We start from the raw sequence: 20574 nt of genomic DNA, 5'->3' as shown, positions 1-20574 counted from the left end.
CCCCTCGCTCCCCCTCCCTCTCCCACACCGTGTAATTTGCTCTGTTTGGGGTTAGACTTGGTGTTTTCCCTCTTTCCTTTCTCTTTCTCCTTGCACTTTCTCTCATGTTAATTACATTAGTTGCCATGGAAACAGTGATGTCATTGGCACGGGAGCGCTCAATGACATCCAAAAGCACAGTTTATAGCATGGCTTGAAATTTATTCCATGGCTCGCAGCCTTGAGGGGGTTATACCTCGATTATATTGCAGGCACCATCTGGGCCGGAGGGTGGGAAGTGGTAGGAAAGCAGCTGAGTTTGGGGTGCCTTCCAGAACCCCAGATACTGGGGGATGGTTACATTTGGACAGCCTGGAGGACACCTTGGGTACCGTGAAGGGCTGTCTGTTGGTTTTTACCTACACTCACTGCCCAAAAGCGCCATGCCCCATGTTTGTTCCCGGTTTAGGATTTCAGAATCCTGCGTGGAGAGGCGCTTGAAAGTGCTTAACACAAGAGGCATGTGTGCATGTATACATGCGGGCCTGTCTCTAGCGCGCCCAAACCATGCTGTTAGTATGAACGTGCGGTCTGCGGCATGCTATGCACGGTGGTTCACGCACTGGGCTCGCACACACATGAGCACACTTGCCCATCTGTGGTTCATTTTGGAAGGTGCAGTTGCACCCACATCAGTGACTTTGGGGCCCTGCCCCCCCGTCCTCCGCGGCTCACTTCTCAGTGAGTTGCCTTTGCCCAAGCTCGTGGGGGTGGGGGGGTCAGGGCTGTGCACGGAGATGGTGGGGCTGTGGCGGAAGTCGGAGCGCTCTGTGCATCTCTCGCGGGGAGGCGTGCAGCTGTGGGCCAGGTGAGCTCGCCCCTACGCCCGGCCTGCCGTTGTTCTGTGGGGAGGCCTCGTGTCTTGATCTGACGCTGATCAGACAGACGCCAAGGTGAGAGCCACTCGGCAGTCCCCTCTTCCTCCCTGGGGACCTAAGGATGTGTTTTCAGTTCCTGATCTAAGTACCCCCTTGAGTTTGCTGAGGGAGGGCAGGCAGCAAACAGCGTGCAGAGCTAAGGGAACCCCCAAGTGTCCCTCATCAATTGTGGAGCTCTTGGGTCTGAGATCATAAGCATGAAGGGCTCTCTAGCAAGGAGGACTTGGAAGAGCACTGTAGGAGGCACTGAAGCTCAGAGGGCACTGGTTTGGAAGTCAGGGGGTGTGACATAAAGGGACAGACAGTTCACTCCAAACAGCTTCAAGGAAATAGGCAAATTTTTAGCCCCAGAATGGGGAGTTCAAGGTGGAGACTTCAGGCATCACCTGCCCCAGGGCTTCAAATAGTGACATCCGGGCTCTCGCTCCATTTTTCAGTCCTGTCTCTCTCAATTTTGATTCCCCTCCAGGTGCCATGAAGGCTTCAGGGACCCTCAGGATTGCCTTTAAGTCTTCTTTGTTCCAAAAAATGTCATTGGACCGAGTTGAGTCATGTGCCCATCCATGAGCCAATTGTTGTGGCTGGGGGGTGGGACTTCCCCTGATTGGGCAGGCCTGGTTCACGTGGCCACCTCTGGCGTCAGTAAGAGAGGGCGGCTGGGCAGTGAGGAGCAAGATGGGGAGAGAAGAATTAGAGCTGGGCCGGCTCCTCTTTTTTCTGCCCCTATCATAGGCTTCCCACCCAAGGTACTTGATCTACTCTCATCAGAATTTTCAGTGATCGCCAAGCCCCAAGTGCGTCTGCCACCAGGACACAGAGATGAATGAGCCATCGCCTCTGCCCCCACCCCCAGCTCCCAGCTTGCGGAGGTGGGGGTGGGCAGGGGTCCACTATGGGAACTGCTGAAAAAGAGATAAGAGCCTCCAATGGAGGAGCCCAAGGGTGCTCCAGGCCCTGAGGAAAGTCTTTAGAGAACCAATCAGATCAGAACCAGGTCCTGGGGGAAGAGGGGGAGGATGCCAGGTGGAGAAAGGGGGTGAGGTCCATGCAAGTAGAGGGAAGGGCAGGTGCAAAAGCACAGAGGCATGAAAGGGCTTAGGGAAACTAAGACCCACATGCAGTAGCAATAATAGCTACTGGCTTAGCCCTGGGCTAAGAAGCGTTGCTTTATCATGACCAACCTCACCAGCCCTATGAGATAGGTGCCGGGAAGTTAGTTCATACATATACAAAGCACTTAGCCCAGTTCCTGGCCACATAGACAGTCCCAGATAGATGTTTGCATGGTAGTAATAGTAAATAGTAATAGTGATAATACTTATAATAGGGAGCCGTGGATGATTTTAGCAACGGAAAAGATGAGAGTGAGGAATTCGGGTAGAAGGAAAGGCACAGAGATGGTTTAGAACTGTGAGTCTCAGCCAGGGTGATTTATTTACCCCCACCCCAGGGGACATTTGGCCATGTCTGGTGACATTTTTGGTTGTCACAATTTGGGAGGAGGGGTGCTACTGGCATCTAGTGGGTAGAGGCCAGGGATGCCATTAAGTATCCTACAGTGCATAGGACAGCCCTCACCAAAGAATTATCCAGCCCACATGTCAATAGGTTTGAGGTGGAAAAACCTGAGTTTAGGTGAAATATGATGGGGGCTGTTGCAGGACACAGTATGGATAGTCAGAAGGAGGCTCTGGGCAGGACAAGGGCCCTGGGGTGGCCAGCGACTGGAAGAGTCTCCCTGCTGCCTCCCATCCTCTCCTTCCCTCACCAAATGAGCATCAGAGAAGGGGCTGGCTGGGGGAGGTATATGTCGCCAGAAGGTCTGTAGGCCCTGGCAGACTGCAGGCTACGCTCTCTCCAGTTGCGCGTGCAGTTCCCAAGTCACAGGCCTAACAAGTTCCTTGAGTGGGTGCAGATGTCCGACATCCATGCGCCTCTTGCCACTTGGAGCCCCCTGCCAGAAACCTGGACCCCTCACCGCTCAGCTTGCAGATCACAAAGCCTGGGCAGCGGGCCTCCCCTTCAGTCCTCTGAGTCAGAAATGTTGATTTGTTTTAGTAACACGAGCACAGGGGAAGGACAAGAGGAAAGTGAGCAAGAGAGAGAGAGCGACATCGACAGCGAGTCAAAAACAGTGAGGCTGGGGGACTTCCCTGGCGGTCCAGTGGCTAAGACTCCACACTTCCAGTGCAGGGGTGCAGGTTCGATCCCTGGTCGGGGAACTAAGACCCCATGTGCCGCATGGTGCGGTCAAAAAAAAAACACAAAAAAACAGTGAGGCTGACCAAGAGAGACTGGGAGAGACAGACTCAGCAGGAGAAAGAACCCCCAAGAAAGAAAAACACAGACCAAGACTGAGAGATGGAGACCGAGATGGAAGGAGACATACTGAGAGTTGTGGGGGAAAGAGAGAGAGAGGAAACCAGACTAAGAGAAGGTAAGACAGATTGAGGTTAGCGAAAAGAGAAGCAGACCGGGAAAGAGCCAGAGAGAGAAGGATTGAGTGGAAGGGAAGACGGAGAGAGTGAGCAAGGGAAAGATTTCCTTGCAAACCCCATGGTCCTGAGCCCAGTAACTCTCCAAGGCTCTGCCCTATTTGAGCCATGAAACTGGGGAACTGGGGAAGTTTTCCCGTGGCAGGTCCGGGACGAGCAAGCATTGTTCACATTACTGCCGGTGTTCCCTGCTAACTGGACATTAGCCAACAGGAAATTCCTGGGACAAACCTTTCCACTCAGAGTCTTTTAAAACTTTATTTATTTTAATTTTGGGGGGATTAAAAAAAAAGAGGGAGAATGAAAAAAAAACAGAAAAAAGAAACGAGCCACTCGGTATAAGAAAAACGTATCTAGCAACAGCCCCAGCCAGGCCAGGGGAGGCTCGGAATCCATTGTGTCCACTCCATCCTGTTCTTCCTCTGGAAGGATTTATGACCTCACACTCCCATGACATCACAGTGCGTTGCCATGGCCCTGCTTTATTATCATAAACAAAGGGCTGATCCTTGGGACACTGGCTGGCTGAGCGGGAGGGGGTGGGGAGGCTCTGTGTAATGTGTTTTCTTGGGAAGGCAGCTTGTTCGGAAGTCTGAAAAGCTGTGAAAATAGTTGTACACACACAGTACCCTCCGTGCAGCCCTGTAGCCTCTGGACAAGTTTGGCGATGAAGTCAGCTCCCTGCAGGAGGACCCTCTGGCTCAGCGTGTTCTCACTGCCAAAGAGCAGCTTCCCCGGACTTCCCTCACTGCTCCAAACAAGGTTTTCATTCATTCACCCAAAAGGCACTGAGCGCCTACTATGTGCTAGGCACTGACAGAGCTGGGTTATTTATAGATAGATGAAAAACCCAGATGCGGGCCCTGCTGCCCCCTCCACCCCCCTCCCGGAACCTGGAATACTCAACAAGTATGCAGATAAATCAACAAGAATGTGTAAAATTGTCTTGGGTTAAGTGTGCCGAAGGAAGCAAACAGGAAATGACGATGAGAAGAATGGAGGGAGGAGGCTACTTAGACCAGCAATCTGGGAGGGCCTCTCTGAGGAGGTGACATTTTAGACAAGACCTGAAGGAGGAGAAAGAGTCAGCCATGAAGAGTGGGAACAGGTGGCAGGAAGTGAGCAGAGACAGCAGCTCCAGGGAGAGTGACTGTCAAGATTGAAGTTCCCATCAGGGGTCTCTTCCTACATATTTTACAGCATCCTGGACAGCTGACTCAGATGAGAGGGCTGGTAAAGAGGAGTCATTTCGTGAATCCGAGTTGAGAAAAGATTCTCTCTGGACCCTGGCTGCAGCAGTGCCACTAAACCCCCATTTCCAGCTCGAAGAGAGGTTTGCAGAACTGTCAGTGAAAACAAGTTAGCCAGGAGTAGAAACACCTGTAGGACCCCAAACCCGCCCTCCCTGGCTGAGTCAGGGGATGCTCTTAAGCCGCAGAAAAGAGAGAAGGAAGGGCAGGGGAAGGGAGGGCAGCAAGTGGGAGAGATGTGGGCACTGCCTGCTGGTCAGGAGGCCAGATGAGGGGTAAGCCATTCCCCCCTCCCAGGAGATGGACTCTGAGGGAGCTAGGACCCTAGACCTAGAACGGGATGAGGACTTCTAGATCATCAGTCCAGTGATGGGGACAGATGGGGACATGAGGCCCAGAAAGGGGAAAGGCCTGGCCTGAGGTGGCACAGGAAGTTTGGGACAGAACTCTGCCCCTCACTTGTTTTGTAACCTCGGGGAGCTCACTTCATGCCTCTGAGCCCCCATCCCCATTGTAAAATGGGAAGAATGTACAGAAAGGGCTTTGCACAGCTGCAACATGGTTGCTGTCTTCTACCCCTACTTTTCCAAGAACACATTTATTAAACCCTGCCAGGCCCTGTGCTTTGTACTTCTCATACATTCAGCTCCTTTAATATTCAGGGAAGCCCTAAGAGGTAGACACGGCTGTCCCCACTATGCAGTTAAGGAAACTGAGGCCAAGAGAGGCTGAGTAGCATCCGAGGTCCCGGGGCCAGATCCCACCCCTGACCTGACTGACTTCGGATGGAGCCCATGTTCTCAACCACGGAAGAGTGGCCTGTTTCGTGGTACATAGCTGCGTGCAGGCAGGAGGTGGCAATGGGGACCAGAGAGGGGACCCTTTGACACAGAACTAGGAAGGAGTGAAGGCTGCAGAGCTGTGAGAGCCAGCTTGCAGGCCAGCAAGAGCAATGGCGTGCCAGAGGCCCACGGGACAGCAGAGAAGAAAGGACGTGGGAGAGGAAAGAGGACTCCATTCTTCATGCTGAGTGATGTTACCAGAAGCGTGAATCTGATTTTTACGTCCGATGCACATTTAGGCTTCTCCAGATCAGGGTAACGAAGTGTCAGTTCACACACTAGTAACTCAGCTGAGTCCAGCTAACCAGTTGAAAAAGCATCTATTTGGGAAATTAGGAGGTGGGTGGACCATTAGACTAGGTGTCAGGCACCTCAGCTTCTAGGGAAGTGTCGCATTTAATGAATGTCTACCCCCGGGCTAAGCGCTTTACTGACCTTGCTTTATTTAATTCTCACCACATCTTGTGATATTGTTTCCCGATTTATAAATGTAGGAACTGAGGCCCAGAAAGATTCCAGTCCTGGCTGTGTGCCCCAGGGTAGAGATATCATTTCTCTGGGCCTAAGTTTCCTGTTACAAAAAAGTGGAAGGATGGGTCTTCATCAGGGGTTGGTGAACTTCTTCCGTAAAAGGCGAAATAGTAAATATTTTAGGCTTTGCAGGACACGTCATCTTTTTTCAACTGTTCAATTCTGCCCTTGTGGCATAAAATCAGCCATAGACAATATGGAAATGACAGATGAGCATGGTTGTGTTCCAATAAAACACTATTTACAAAAACAGGTGACAGCACTTTACACCCACTAGGATGACGATAATTGAAAAGTTGGTGAGGATGTGGAGAAGTCAGAATCCTCATACACTGCTGGTGGGAATGTCAAATGGTATAGCACTTTGGGAAACATGGTACCTCAAAGGTCAAACATAGAGTTATCACATGACTCAGCGATCCAACTCCTAGGTATATACCCAAGAAAATTGAAAACATAAGTTTACACAAAAACTTGTACACTAATGTTCACAGCAGCAAAATAGTCATGAAATAATAGTCAAAAAAAAAAAAAAGTGGAAACAACCCAAATGTCCATCAACTGACGACTCGATAAACAAAATGTGGTCTGTCCATACAGTGGAATATTATTTGGTTATAAAAAGCAATGTAGTACATCTGATACATGCTACAACACAGATGAACCTTGAATTACGCTAAGTGAAAGAAGCCAGACACAAAACGCTCCTATTGTATGATTGCATTTATTCGAAGAGTCAGGAATGGGTAAATCCATAGAGACAGAAAGTAGATTAGTAATTGCTTAGGACTGGAGTGGGGAGAATCAAGGAACTGGGGGCGGGGGAGGGGGGGATGCTGATGGCTAAAAGATATGGGGTTTCTTTCTGAAGTGATGAAAATATTCTAAAATTGACTGTGGTGATGGTTGCACCTATCTGTGACTGTACTAAAAGCCTTTGAATTGTACGCTTTAAATGAGCGACGTTTATGGTATGTGAATCATATCTCAGTAAAGCTGCTATTAAAAATTTCATTTACTGGGACTTCCCTGGTGGTCCAGTGGGTAAGCCTCTGTGCTCCGAATGCAGGGGGCCAGGTTCGATCCCTGGTCAGGGAACTAGATCCCACATTCATGCTGCGCCTAAGAGTTCGCATGCCGCAACTAAAGATTCCGCGTGCTGCAACTAAGACCCGCCCGGCGTAGCCTAGAAAAAAAAAAAAAAATTTCATTTACTGATAAAGCCAAAAAAAGAGGGGGCAAGAGGGAAATCTTGGGAGTGGATAGAAATGTTCCCAAAATTGATTTTGGTGCCAGTTGCATGACTGTATAGATTCATAAAAATATATCAAACTTTACATTTAAAATGGGTGAATAAATTTATGTAAATTATATCTCACTGAAGTCCTTAATGGAGGGGGGAAAGTAGGCAGCAAATTGGAACTGGCCCATGAGCCGTGTTTTGCTGACCCCAGTCTACATGATGATCATATCAGGACTCTTCAGGTTTCAAGTAGGCTATAACTCAACTCAAGCTGATTTAAGCAAAATGAGGAATTTCTTGATGCACACAACCGAAAAGCCTAGAGGAGAGGTGCGCTTCAGGCACTGTTGGATCTAGGAGTACAAATGTCGCCAGAACTCCATATTGCTTCCACTCTCAATTTCCATGAAATGGCTGCCCGCAGCTCCTGTCAGTTTTCCCAGGTTCGAGTCCAGCAGAAGAGAGTGAGTAGCCTTTTCCAAAGGCTGTAACAAAACTCATTGTGTCCCGTTGGTTCTGATCGGGCCACATGCCCATTTCTGATTCACTCCCTTTGTCCGGGAAATGCAGGGTTCTGATTGGCCAGTCCAGAGTCACATGATCCCTGAAGCCCAGGGGTTGTGCATAGGGGTGGCAGGGGAGAGGTGGCTCCCTAGAGGAAAATTGGGGAGCTAGACCAGGGGGACCCAACAACAGAATTCAGGAAGTGTTTCTTACGCCAAATATTTTTGCTTGAGTAGTTCCAAAACACCAAAGGAGTTAAATAAACATTGTTAGTCATGTTCTATCGATGACAAATTGAAGCCCCCAAGAGTGAAGACAGCCTGCAGGTCACTGGCAAAGCAAACCGCCCCCAGCCCCCAGCCCCAGCTACTTCACCTTTGCTCTCAGCATGAGGTTTAACTACCTGTGAGTCAAGACAGAAGGGGTCATTTATTCAACAGACGGTTATTACAGCCAGCCACACACACCATGTCTGTAAAATTATCTGAGATTGGTAAATTGAAAGGCCTGGAAATTAAGGGGCAGACATAAAGGCTGTGCAGCAGAGCACACAGGCTGGCTCTTGGGCTCTGGGGGCAGTGCCCCACTGCCCGGACAAGCCAAGCCTTTTTGCGGGCGGTAGCAGAGCCTTGAAAGGTCTCCTCCAGCACTGCCAGCTGAGTCACTGTCTTCACCTCTCCAGAGGAGGAAACAGGATCAGCTCAAGAGGAAATCAGAAAGTCGGGGTCCTGGGTCCTAACCTCAGCTCTGATGCTAACATGCTGTGTCACAAGAGGTAGCTTGTTTGTCTGGGCCTCAGTGTCCAATGAGAGTGAGAGCCTTTTCACTCACCTTTCACTTCTGCCAGCCTTGATCTGACCCTGGCCCACTTCTGTACCTGCATCAGCTCCCACGTCCCCCAGTCTCCCGCTCCATCCGTCCTGGCTTCTCTGTTCCTTGCATATTGCTGCTTGTTCCCACCTCTGAGCATTTGCACTTGTCGTTCACTCTGCCTGGAAGACTCCTCCTCTCCCTGCATCTTCCCAAGACTATTACTTTTGGATCACTGGGGGGTCGGCTCAGGGAGACCTTCCCTGGCCACCCACGCCCCCTCGAGCCCCAAGGTGAGACCCTCAGGTCTCTCTCCCTCACAATATCCAGTTTTGCTTCCTCAGTAATGGGGCCCAGCTCCAAGATGCTCAACACGGGTTTATTCATTGGATAGAAACAATTATAGGACAAGTAGGGACAATGTGCATCTCTGACCCAAACTCCAAGGAAGACGCAGTGCCACCGTCCAATCCCCGAAACCGGGGCCCAAGCATAGGATGGCGTCCAGTGTGTCCTGACTTTTCTTTCTTCTGCTTATTTCTCCCAGCAGTTGTTGGTCCTGAAGCCAAGGATGCATGTCCTCCCTCCCCTGCACCTTCCCACAGTGCTCTGCGCCAGCAGCCAGGGCAGCTGCCCCGTCCCCAGCCAGAGTGGGTACAGGCCCTAAACACCTCCCTTCAGTCAAGACCCATCCACGGGTCCTGCCAGCTCCATGCTCTGTGCCTTTGCAAAACAGACGCCCTCCTTCCCCCGCCCTTTCCTTGCCCATCTTCATCCTGACGCCCCCCGCCGCGGGCCCGAGCCTCCTCTCGGCACCAAAGCACCATACTTGTATTTCCTGTGGGCCCCTGCCCGGCTACCTGTGTTCCAGCCGATCCTTTTGCCTCAACACCCTTCCCTATTCCTCTGACCAGCTCCTGCCACCTCTCAGCGCCACCTCTTTCCAGAAGACTCCTTGAAACCCCCCCCCCCCCACCCTGCCCTAATAGGGTTGGGAGTCCCTTTTCTCTCCTGAGGCCTATCCAGCCACCAAATTCTGCAGCAGTCCTTCCCGCACTGGAGGGAATTACCTGCCATCCTCTCCCCAAGTAGATGTGAGCATCTTGAGATCAGAAACGACATCACTTATCTTTGCTGTTACTGCACCTGAGTGCCTGGCACCCAGTAGGTGCTCAGGAGATGCTCTCTTGAATGACAGGTGTGTGCGTGCAAGTATGCATATGCGAGCGCTCTGGAGGCAGGGGCTGTGTCCAGTGTGCCCGGTGCCTCAAAGAGCCTGGCCTATGGTGAGCCTCAACAAATGTTCAGAGAATAAATGAATGATTCCTTCAAGGCCTGTGTGAAGTTACCTCCTCCACACAGAGTGACCAGCCGTCCCCATTGGCCCAGGATGTGGAACTTCCAGTGCTTAACCCGGGCAAGTCCCAGGCAAACTTGGATGAGTTAGTCATCCTACTCTACCTACCGCCTCTGTGACCCCCTATAAGGCCTGATCCCAGTCAGGCTGCACTAAATCCCAGTCACTTGCTACTGTTGTGTATTTTAATGGCTTTCTAATAATTTCACACATTTGTGGCAGTCTTCCAATATTACTAAAGGACAGGGGCCATCTTTCTTTATGGCCCACTATAACCATTCAGGGCCAGACACAAACAGGCTTGGAAAGGTCTTCATCTTTCTCATCACCATTTCCGAAGGCCTCGTCTAAGTTGTTCTTGTACATTTTCTTCTTTAATTCTCCCAATGACTGCACGAAGTAGGGATTTTCTTTCTCGTTTTACAGATGAGGCTGTTTTCAAAGGCCAGAGTTGAAGGCAAGACCAAGGTAAGCTCACATACCTAGGAAGTCGCAGGATAGGAACCCAGGACTGTCAGATTTCGTAGCTTTTGCTTAAAGAGCACCCAGAGGTAGCCCCTCTCCGGCACCCGGGTCCTCTGAGGTCTGGTGGTTTCCTTCGCCTCCCTTAGCCCCTGCATGCACAGCTGTATGAAAGTGCCCCCCACCCCGTCCCAGCCAACGGAGACAGATCCTTCAGCTGCCAGAGCAGGGACCTGTTTTGGAGAGGAGAGAATAAACATGATTCCCAGGTGGTGAGAAAACAAGTCACTCTCCAGCTCTGGAGATTGGACAGGACCAGGTTTGAGGGCCGGGAGCCCTTCCTTATCTGTAACAGTTGTGCCGTCATCCCGTCAGACCCAAGAGCAGGCAAAATGGGTCCCCCAAGGACAGGCGGTTGTATTAGTCTCCTGGGGCTGCTGTAACAAGTTACCAGGAACTCAGTGGTGTAAAACAACAGAAAGGATTCTCTCACGGTTCTGGAGACCAGAAGTCCAAAATCAGGGTGTCAGCAGGCTTTGGTTCCTTTTGGAGGCTTTATGGGAGAGTCGGTTCCCTGCCTCTCTCTTAGCTCCTGGTGGCTCCAGGCGATCCTTGGCATTTCTTGGCTTGTGTTTGCATCACTCCAATCTCTGCCTCTGTCTTCCCATCACCTTCCTCTCTTTTTGTCTCTGCATCCTCTCCTCTTCTTATAAGACACCAGTCATCAGATTTAGGGCCCAGCATAAACCCAGGATGATTTCATCTCCAGGTCTTTGACCATATTTCCAACTAAGGTCACACTCTGAGGTTACCAATGGACATGAATTTGGGGGGACCCTATTCAACCCAGTACATACAGAGCTTCATTGCATTGGGTCCTCCCAGTGTCTGCTGAAAACCTTACCTGCATTCCCGTGCCCTCCCTCCGCAGGACACCCCTGCAACAGCTGCCATCGGGGCAGCCACACACCCCCTCCCCGCAGACCCATGGAGCCTCCTGACATGCTCACCCCATCCTCCCAGCCTCCCTGGAAGTCTGAGGGCTCCACGACAAGCCCCACATGCTTGCAGGAGACGCGCGGGAAAGACCACAGTTGCAGAATCCCAGCATTCTGGGAGAAGGAGAAAGAAAGTGCTGACTTAAAGATTGAAACCCTGACACTTTTTAACTCTGCGATGGACCTGTTGGCACTTGTCGATCCCAGCACGTTTGCTGATGCGCATTTTCATCAAAGGGCTGAGCCTGCCCCAGCTCCCATTGCCTGCCTCACCTCTTTGCTTCCGATTCCTTTGCTGGGTTGGTCCTGCCTGTTCTCTTTCCTGATTACTAACCTCCCCTCCCCTCTCCCTCTCTCTCTCAATGTCTCTCCCCCCGGAGCCCCCTACCCCAGGCTTTTCTTCCTTCTGTCTCCTTTCCTCTCCGACTCTGGGTTCCCTCTCCTCCTCTTTGCTTGGTTCAGCAAGATAAACATTTGTGGAGCAGCTACAGTAAACCAGGGGCTGTGAGAGTGACAGGATGGAAAGACAAACAAGACGGGTTGTACTCACCCCTTCCTGCCCTGCTCTGTTGTTCTCTGTGTCTCTCTCCACGTCCCTCCCCTCCTCGCTCAGCATCTTGTCTCTCTCTTCTGTTTCGCAGGCCGGTTGAACCAACTCTTCCCGGCTTTGTACCAGGCGCCCTGCTAGGTGTTGTGGATGCAAACCGGACCAAGATGAGGTCTCTGCTGTCCCAGAATCTGCTGGTGTTTCTCTCTCTCTTCTTTTTTTTCTTCCTCTGACTTCCTTCCTCTCACTCCTCCCAAACCCTTACCGCCATTGTCCATCGCCTTCGCCCAATCTCAGGCTTCAGCCTCCCAAACGAGAGAGGCTGATGGGGCCAGGCCCAGCCGTGTTGCCCAACAGTGCTGGAGCCGCTGGCTGGGAACAGCTGATGCATGTGGACAGGCAGGATCCAAAAGGCCCTTGCCCCTGCTGGCCTCCGCCCAGAGCTGCTGATCAGCCAGATACGTCTGACTGCACAGGAACAGTTCTGAGACGCCTCAGCCCTGCGGGCAGTCAGGAAAGGCTGATGCGGGTGGACACATGATCAGGAGCAGGACGGAAAGTTCTCTGGCTGGCTCTGAGCTGGGCTGGCTGATTGGAATGGACGTGTGGGGTCACTGGTTGGCTGGACACTGGGGCGTGGGGGGCAGGGGGGACTGAAGGAGGATGTTGCCCAGGTGCTGGAAACCATGGCTAAAAAGGAAATCAGGAGTGGAAAGTGACTGGGCTGGAGGTTTCAGGACCACCCTTGCCAGGGCTGCTTTCCTGAATATCCAGGAGGTCAAGAGGAAGGCAGCTCCGGGTTCAAACCCTGGATCTGTTCACCGTGCTTAACCCCACCCCTCCCACCTCCCCAGAGTCTGTTCTACCCAAGTGAGGATGGCAGGCATGGGGCTCCCATTTCTCTTGCTGTGATTGGTTCCCCAGTGGTTATGTGATCCAATGACAGCCAAGGAGACACGCGGGAAAGTCTGTTGGGGCTTCTGGGAAAACCCCTCCTCCCTCATAAGAAGGTGATGCTGGACAATCATGGTGACATTGCAAATCCTGCAGCCTGAGACGAAGTCAACCCTGAGGATGTCAAGTCTGAGATGGGAAGAAATGGTGACCTTGAGGATATCACGCAGCCATGAGCATCACGCCCAGAGTGTGCCCTTCCTCGGATTTCTTATTACGTGAAATAATGACTTTTAGTGTTTAAGGCCATTTGAGCCTAAGTTGTGTTGTCTGTAACTTGCAGCCTAAAGCATCCTAAATAACAGACGAGAATCATTAGAGATCATAATGCCTACACCCCAGGATTGCCGTGAGAATTCATGAAATGATGCATTTAGCTCAGCCCATGGTACATAGAAAGCATTCGTAAACACCACTGTAATTACTACTTATCAATACGTTATAAACAATACATTATTTGCAGTCAGTTACACATGGGAGTCACCAGTGCTGTTTGCCAAATGTTTCTGGTTCTCTTCCCTTGCAAGCATGATGCAGTAGTACAGACCTCTGAGATATTGTGGGTTTCGTTCCAGAGCACCACAATAAGGTGAATATTGAAATAAAGCGAGGCACATAAATCTTTTGGTTTCCCAGTGCATATAAAAATTGCATTTACACTATACTGTAGTCTATTAAGTGTGCAATGTGCATACCTTAACTAAAAAATACTTTACTGTTAAAAAATGCTAACCATCATCTGAGCCTTCAGTGAGTTGTAATCTTTTCCCTTTAGTCACATCAAAGATCACTGATCACCATAATAGATATATAATAATAACAAAGTTTGAAATATGACGAGAATTACCAAAATGTGACAGAGACAGGAAGTGAGTAAATGCTGTTGGAAAAATGGCGCCGATAGACTTGCTTGACACAGGGTTGCCACAGACCTTCCATTTGTTAAAAAATGCAGTATCTGCGACACACAATGAAGCAAGGCATGGCTGTTCTTGGTTCCTTCGCGGGTGGGAGAAGTCATGTGACTGTTCACACAAGCTGGCCCTGTTCCCACCACCTGCCAGTACCCGAGTGGCCCCTCATTTTGTCAGCGTTGCCCTGTGCCAGGTCCCTCAGGCCATCAGTGCTCCGGCAGAGCTGGCAAAACATCGCCTCCCTCAGTGACAGTCAGGCAGAGGTGTCCGTGGCAAAGCTGGCTGGGCTCCAAGGGTCTAGGCTATCTCTCAAGTCACACACAGCCGTTTCCCCCCATGGCACCCACATGGCACCTGGGGGCAGCTTGCCATGTTGAAATCATCACCAGGCCCCGTAGGACTGGTGTAGCTTGGAGCTGCTGTTTTTATCTGTCTCTTTCTGTGTGATGAATTATTTCTGGGGGGACCCAAATTGTTCGTCCTGCACTCTGGCCTTTATAGGGCTTTCCTGTAATTCCAGAAGACATGGCTCTGTGTTTCAGCCCCAGTGGCAGACAGGAGCTTACCTCAGCCCCCGTGAGAAATCAGTGATTATTTTAAAAATGAAAGAAAGAAAAGTGTTGGCAATGGTGGGGCGGTATCGGAACGTTTGTGCATTACTTATGGGAATGAAAAATGGTACAGGTGCCATAGAAAGCAGCAAAAAGCTCAATATAGAGTGACCCTATGACCCAGCAATCCCACTCCTAGGTAATGAGATATATATATATATATATATATATATATATACACACACACACCCAAGGGAACTGAAAGCATGACCATACAAAAACTTGTCCACAAATGTTCATAGCATTATTTATAAAAGCCAAAAAGTAGAAACAACCCAATATCTACCAGTGGATAAACAAAATGTGGCATATCCAGACAATGGAATATTATTTGACCATAAAAAGTAATAAAGTGTTGATGCATGCCGCCACGTGGATGAACCTTGAAAGCATGAGGCAATGTGAAAGAAGCCAGTCCCAAAAGGCCACGTGTGATACGATTCCGTTTATATAAAATGTCCAGAATAGGCAAATCCATAGGGACAGAAAGGAAATTAGTGGTGGCCAGGGGGTAAGTGAGTAACAGGTACAGGGTTTCCTCCTGGGGTGATGAAAATGTTTTGGAACTTGATAGAGGTAATGGTTGCAGAAGACTGTGAATGTACTACACTACTGTATATAAACTAAACAATGAGGACCTACCTTGCAGCACAGGGAACTATTTTCAATGTCTCCTAATAACCTGTAATGGAAAAGAATAGGAAAAACTATATATATGTATAACTGAATCACTTAGCTGTACATCTGAAACTAACTAAACTGTGTTAGTTTCAATTTAATGAAGAAGTTGTGCATGTACAAAAGGCCGCTGAATTGTACACTTTTAACATGGTTAATTTTATGTTATGTGAATTTCACCTCAATGTTTAAAATATCAGTTATTAGAAATGTGTGTGGAGGAGGGGAGGGCAGGCAGGCGGGGAGGGGAGGGGCATGACATCCAGTCCCAGAAATGCCCAAGCCCCCTCCTGCCTGGCCCCAAACCAAGTCTCACACATAGTAGGTGCTGAACAAATGTCTGTTCCTCCCCTCCCCCTCCCCACTGCCTGCTCCCTTTATAAAAAGGAAAATAATTCTTTTAACCACCGTCATTGCCGTACTTGAACATTTGGACTGAGTCCTGTCTGCCTTTAGGGAAGGTCTTGTTTACCTTTGTGCCCTGACCACAAGCCTGCCCTGAGATCTGCATTCCCTCCAGCATTGCCGGAGAAAACGCTGCCCAGCTCCAGCTCCAACCGGCATAATTACACATTATGCTGGGTCTCACTGCCACTGTTTACAGAGCCAGCATCATAATTAACTGTTTATTAGGGTCTTTCGGGCCGGCTGGGATTCCCCAGCTGCAGTGAGCTACAGTGTCTTCTGGCTGCACCTCCCTCCCCCTGCCATTCAGGAAAGACCTGGTTCTGGTGGCCGCTGGCCAGAGTCCCTGCACGCTTCAAGAAAAGTTTCTTCCCTGACAGTTCCTGAGGTTCCCTGGGCTGAAAGCTCTTTTTGGGGTGTTGAGAGGAAGTAGGGGTGGGGACAACAGCTGTGACTCTGGCCACCTCTGTCCCTCTCGGCCAGAAGGGGAGCACCTGCTACCTGCCAGACATGGAGTAGGGTGGATGGAGAGATAAGGTACCTCACAGTCTAGGTGGGGGAGGAAGAAAGAGGAGGAGGTGGTCACCTCCTATAAGATTCTGAGCAAGACCAGCTACGGAGTTTTCGGGGTCCAGTGCAAAATGAAGATGTGGGGCCCCTTGTTACAGTCATTGAGAATTTCAAGACAGCGACAGAGCATGAACAAGCGTCACCCTTCTAAGTGCCAGGCCCTGTGGAACTGTGCGGGTGGTGCATCGGTGAAGCTGGCCCCATCTCAGAGCATTAGTAACAGCAGGCGTGAATTGAGCACTTACTGTATGCCCATGGCAGGAGACAGCAGGGCTTAGGAGCACAGATCCCAGCTCTGCCTCTTCTCTCTGTGATCGTGGACAAATTATGCAGTATCTCCGTGCCTCACCTTCCTCATCTCTGAAATGGGGGAGATACTAATAAAAAGTGTGGATCTGTGTCTGGCACGTAGTAACTGCTATACGAGCATTCACTGCTATTATTTAGTTTGCAAGGATGGATTCAGCTGATAGCCAGAAGAATCTAAAAGGTGGATGCTATTACTGTGCCCAGTTCCAAGTGGGGAAACCAAGGCACATACAGGTTAGATAACTTAACCTCAGTCACTCAGAGGAGAGGCTCATATTTGAACCCAGAAACCCTCTAGCACCTGGGCTTTGGTGGTGATGCTGGCATGGAAGAGGGGGAAGATCAGTGTGAAGGGGCAAGAGGGGAGGGCCTTGTGTCCATTCTCGGGGTCAGAGGTGCAGAGCACAGCCCCTCAAGCACCCCACTGTGCCTGGCTCTGAGTCTGTGCTCTGTAAGCGTGGGTGGAATTGAAGCTCTGATGCTCCTTTGTGCCAGGCACTGTCTTAACACTTCATTCACGTCTCAATGTGTGTTTGATCATTTCCCTTGCAGATGGGGGCCTTCACCCAGCACTATGAGATGTCTCCCCGCCAGTGTCAGCCAACCAGGAAGGGGTGAGTCAGAGGCTGCCCTCCCGGCTCTCTCGGATTCCAAACTCCTGGCTCTTTCCTGCTCAGCCAGCTCCCCTCCGGAAGGAAGCTCTGCCCAGAAACATGCCCGGTTGGCATTGCTCAGCCTGGGAGCCTCGGTTGGTCCGGATCCCAATGCCACCCACGCTGCCCTTCTTCTGGGCCGTAAAGATCCTCTCACCCCTGCCTGGCCCTGGCAGGTAAAACAGCGAGACCACCCCAGGTAGTGCTCTCAATAACGCTTCCTGACAGAGGGCGGCTGCTCTAGCCCCTCATCTCCATTATCCTCTACTTTGTGGCTCTGATTGGAATCTTCCAAATCCAGATGGGCAAGGAAGGCGGAGCTGTGACTCCATGGCCGTGGGCTCCCGGGAGCTCCCAGGGAAAGCTTTCCCTAGCAGTCCCCTCAGAGCCTGTGGATTCTCGCTGTGAACAGTCCAAAACCCAGCCTTGCCTTCAGAGAACCCTGGGCGTGAGTGAGGGTGGGGGGGATGAGTTTAGCGGTAGCCCAGGCTGGCCGGTGGCTCCCTGTCCCCTGCGTGAGAGGGAGATGGGAAAGGAGCAGAAGTCAGCTCGGAGTCAGGCATTTCCAGGGACAGTTCTGCCCCCAGAGGGGATCACTTTTTCCTCTTTGGGGGCAACCATGCGCCCACCACAATTTGCTTCTTTCTTTTTCTTTATTACTTTTTATTTGAATATAATTTTGGGCTTACAAAAAAGTTGCAAGAGCAGTGCAAAGAATTCCCATATACCCTTCACCTGGATTCTCCAAATGTAAACGCTTTATCACATTTGCTTTATTCTTTTCTGTTTCTCTCTAGATAGATATATAGGAGAGAAAGATGTATTTTTTTTCAGAACCGTTTCACAGTAAGCTGCAGACAGAACACCTCTTTTACCTCTAAATACTTCAGCGCATATTTCCTAAAAACAAATGACATTCTCTTACAATATGATATCTTACAATGTAATTACCAAAATCAGGTAATTAACACTGAGACAGCATTATAATCTAATCTACAAACTTTATTCAGATCTTGCCATTTGTCCCTAGAATGTCCTTTATAACAAAAGGAAACTCTGAACCCCATATGGCATTCGGTTGTCATATCTCTCAGCCTCTTTCAATCTAGAAGAGTTCCTTCGTTTTTCTGTCTTTGAAGACATTGACGATTTTTAAGAGAAGTGGTCGGTTAGTTGTAGAACGCCCCTCAGTTTTGGTTTGTCAGATATTTCTTCATGATTACTTTCAGGTTATACACTTTCAACTGGACGATCACAGAAATGTCCTGCATTCTCCTCAATGCCTCCTTAACAATTTGCCCCATTCTGGTGATGGGGTTAACTGTGATCACTGGGTAAGGGGTGCCTCTATATTTTAAAGCTAAAAACAAATAGAAAAGCTTGAATTCTAGTCATACCCTCTCTAACTCCCAGCTCAGAAGCCACAAAACCCCCCACCACCAATTTGTTTGCTTACTCAGAAAAAACTTAACGTATCAGTTATCTATTGCTGCGTAAGAAACCATCCCATGACGCAGTGGCTTAAAATAACAGATATTGTATTGCTTATGATTCTGTGGATCAGGAATTCAGCTGGGGCCCACTTCTTCATCTCATGTGGCTGCACTCCGCTGGGATCTTGGCTGGGGCTAAAAGACCCAAGATGTCCTCCCTCATCTGTTTGGTAGTTGGTGTTGGCTGTCAGCTGGGGTGCTTGGTTTTCCTCCATGTGGCCTTTCCAGCAGGATAGCTTGGGCTTCTTGACGTGGTGAAAATAGAAGCTGCGAGGCCTCTGAGGGCTGAGGGCTGGAAGCTGACCAGCCTAACGTCTGCTGTGTTCTATTCTGAGGCCAGCCTTGATTCAATCAGAGGGCAGATAACCCTGCCTTTGGATGGGAGCAGGGGCAACGCTGACTGCAAAAGAGCATGTGAGATGGGATTTGTTTGCTCAGCCATCTTTGGAGATAGAGCACACCAAGGGTGCCTGCTTACTCACCCAGAATGTACAAGAGAGCTACAAATGAGGAACTGGGCAGTCAGCCTTGGCTACGCCTTTCCCAGGGGAGTATCAGTCCCTACGCTTGGAATGTTTCATTTTCACTCTCCTTTTCAATTCTGCACGATTCCAAAAGCCTTTCTTGGGCATCTGTTATGTAGCGATATATATGGAGCACCTACTATGTATGCAGGGCTCAGTGCTGAGGATCGAGGCATGAAACTGAGTTAGTCCTTGATCTCTGGGAGCTCATCACCTATAGATAAAACTGAACGATAAGCAAACCTTTGCAGGTGGTTGTCAAGAATGTGGGTGTGTGAAGGGTGGACTCCAGAGAAAGGAGGGGCTAAGTGTGGCTGGGGGCACTGGGGAAGGGACATAGAAGAGACCATGCAAGAGCTGACTCGTGAAAAGGAGCAGATGGGCAGGCCAGGCAGAGGGGGCAGCCTAGGGTGGGCGGTGGGCGTGTTGGGGAATTACCCCTACCCAGGAATGGCTGTCAGCAAAGTACAGTGGGGCCCAGGGGAGAGTGCAAAGAGATAAGACTAAAGGGTGATCACGGACTGGAGTCTACAACCTCCAGTGCTGGTGTTTCTACCTCCTTCCCTTTCTTCCGTCAGAGTGTTTGCCAGCCCAGGTCTAAGTCCTTAACCCTGTAGACTCAGTAGAATCTCCATTCGATACAGACACGGGATGGGACAAATGAGGAAGGGAGAAAAGACTTTGTAGAGAAACTTCTTTCATCTACATAACTAAGAGCTAGGAAAATGAGAGAGCAAATGCAGTCTTGGAGTTTAGGAGTTTGGAATGGGGGATGAGAGAATGGGGGAAAGGAGGGGACAACTTGCATTTGGTGCTGCTCTGGGGTTTGGACTCCATACAGTAAGGATTTGATTACTATTTGATAGCTAGATGGCAGTTCTTTTGCATGCAACTAAGTCATAGAAGGAGCCATATGGGAAGCCATAATTTATATGGGTTACATATTTTTATATACATGCACCAACAGTCATGAGGGAGGTCACAGTTTTAAAAGGAATGTATTCTTGAAAATCTTTACATAATTAAAACCTCAACGAATTCAAGCATAGCCCTGAAAGGGGTGGCGAGCCTGTCTGTTTATATCCATTAAAATGTCTCTAACACATGGCCGCTATGCGCCACCGGTTGAATTTCACTCAAGCCATTCGGTTTTGAAATGATGCAATTACTGATGCCTTTGTTTTAAACTGGGAAGATTTGCATGATTCCACATTTTGCACCTAAAGGAAGGCTTTATTTCATACATATTTTTATGTTGCAGTATTTCTTATTTCATATTCTCTCTCTCCCATGTTAGACGCTCACTCACATAGAAGGGAAGACATTGCAGTAGGGTGGGTGTCTTGGGAAGAATCCTGTGGTTAAGAGGGGACCTCTGAGAGTTTCTGGTGCCTCCCTCATCATGAATGAGACAATAGAGGCTTGGCAGGTTTTGTTTCCAAGATGCTACAGTGAAAGGCAATGAAAGGTAACAGAGGAAAACCCCTCACTTGAACTCAGACATGTG

The 20574-nt window shown here is 49.8% G+C and overlaps 1 protein-coding gene across 1 annotated transcript in view; it reads left to right on the top strand.

Annotated features, from left to right (window-relative positions):
• C14H12orf49 (chromosome 14 C12orf49 homolog) overlaps positions 1 to 16990 on the top strand; it is a 220133-nt gene extending 203143 nt beyond the window's left edge. Inside the window, exon 6 of the mRNA XM_032603173.1 lies at positions 16950 to 16990. Within this exon, the coding sequence (XP_032459064.1) occupies positions 16950 to 16975 (26 nt within the window). The 3' untranslated portion in view covers positions 16976 to 16990. The remainder of the gene's footprint in view (positions 1 to 16949) is intronic.
• The last annotated feature ends 3584 nt before the right edge of the window (positions 16991 to 20574 follow it).

The sequence above is a fragment of the Phocoena sinus genome, chromosome 14, assembly GCF_008692025.1.
Source record: "Phocoena sinus isolate mPhoSin1 chromosome 14, mPhoSin1.pri, whole genome shotgun sequence".
In the NCBI taxonomy this organism is placed as follows: Eukaryota; Metazoa; Chordata; class Mammalia; order Artiodactyla; family Phocoenidae; genus Phocoena; species Phocoena sinus.
The sequence above is the reverse complement of the archived record's forward strand: the minus strand, read 5'-3'. Positions and strand labels throughout refer to the sequence as shown.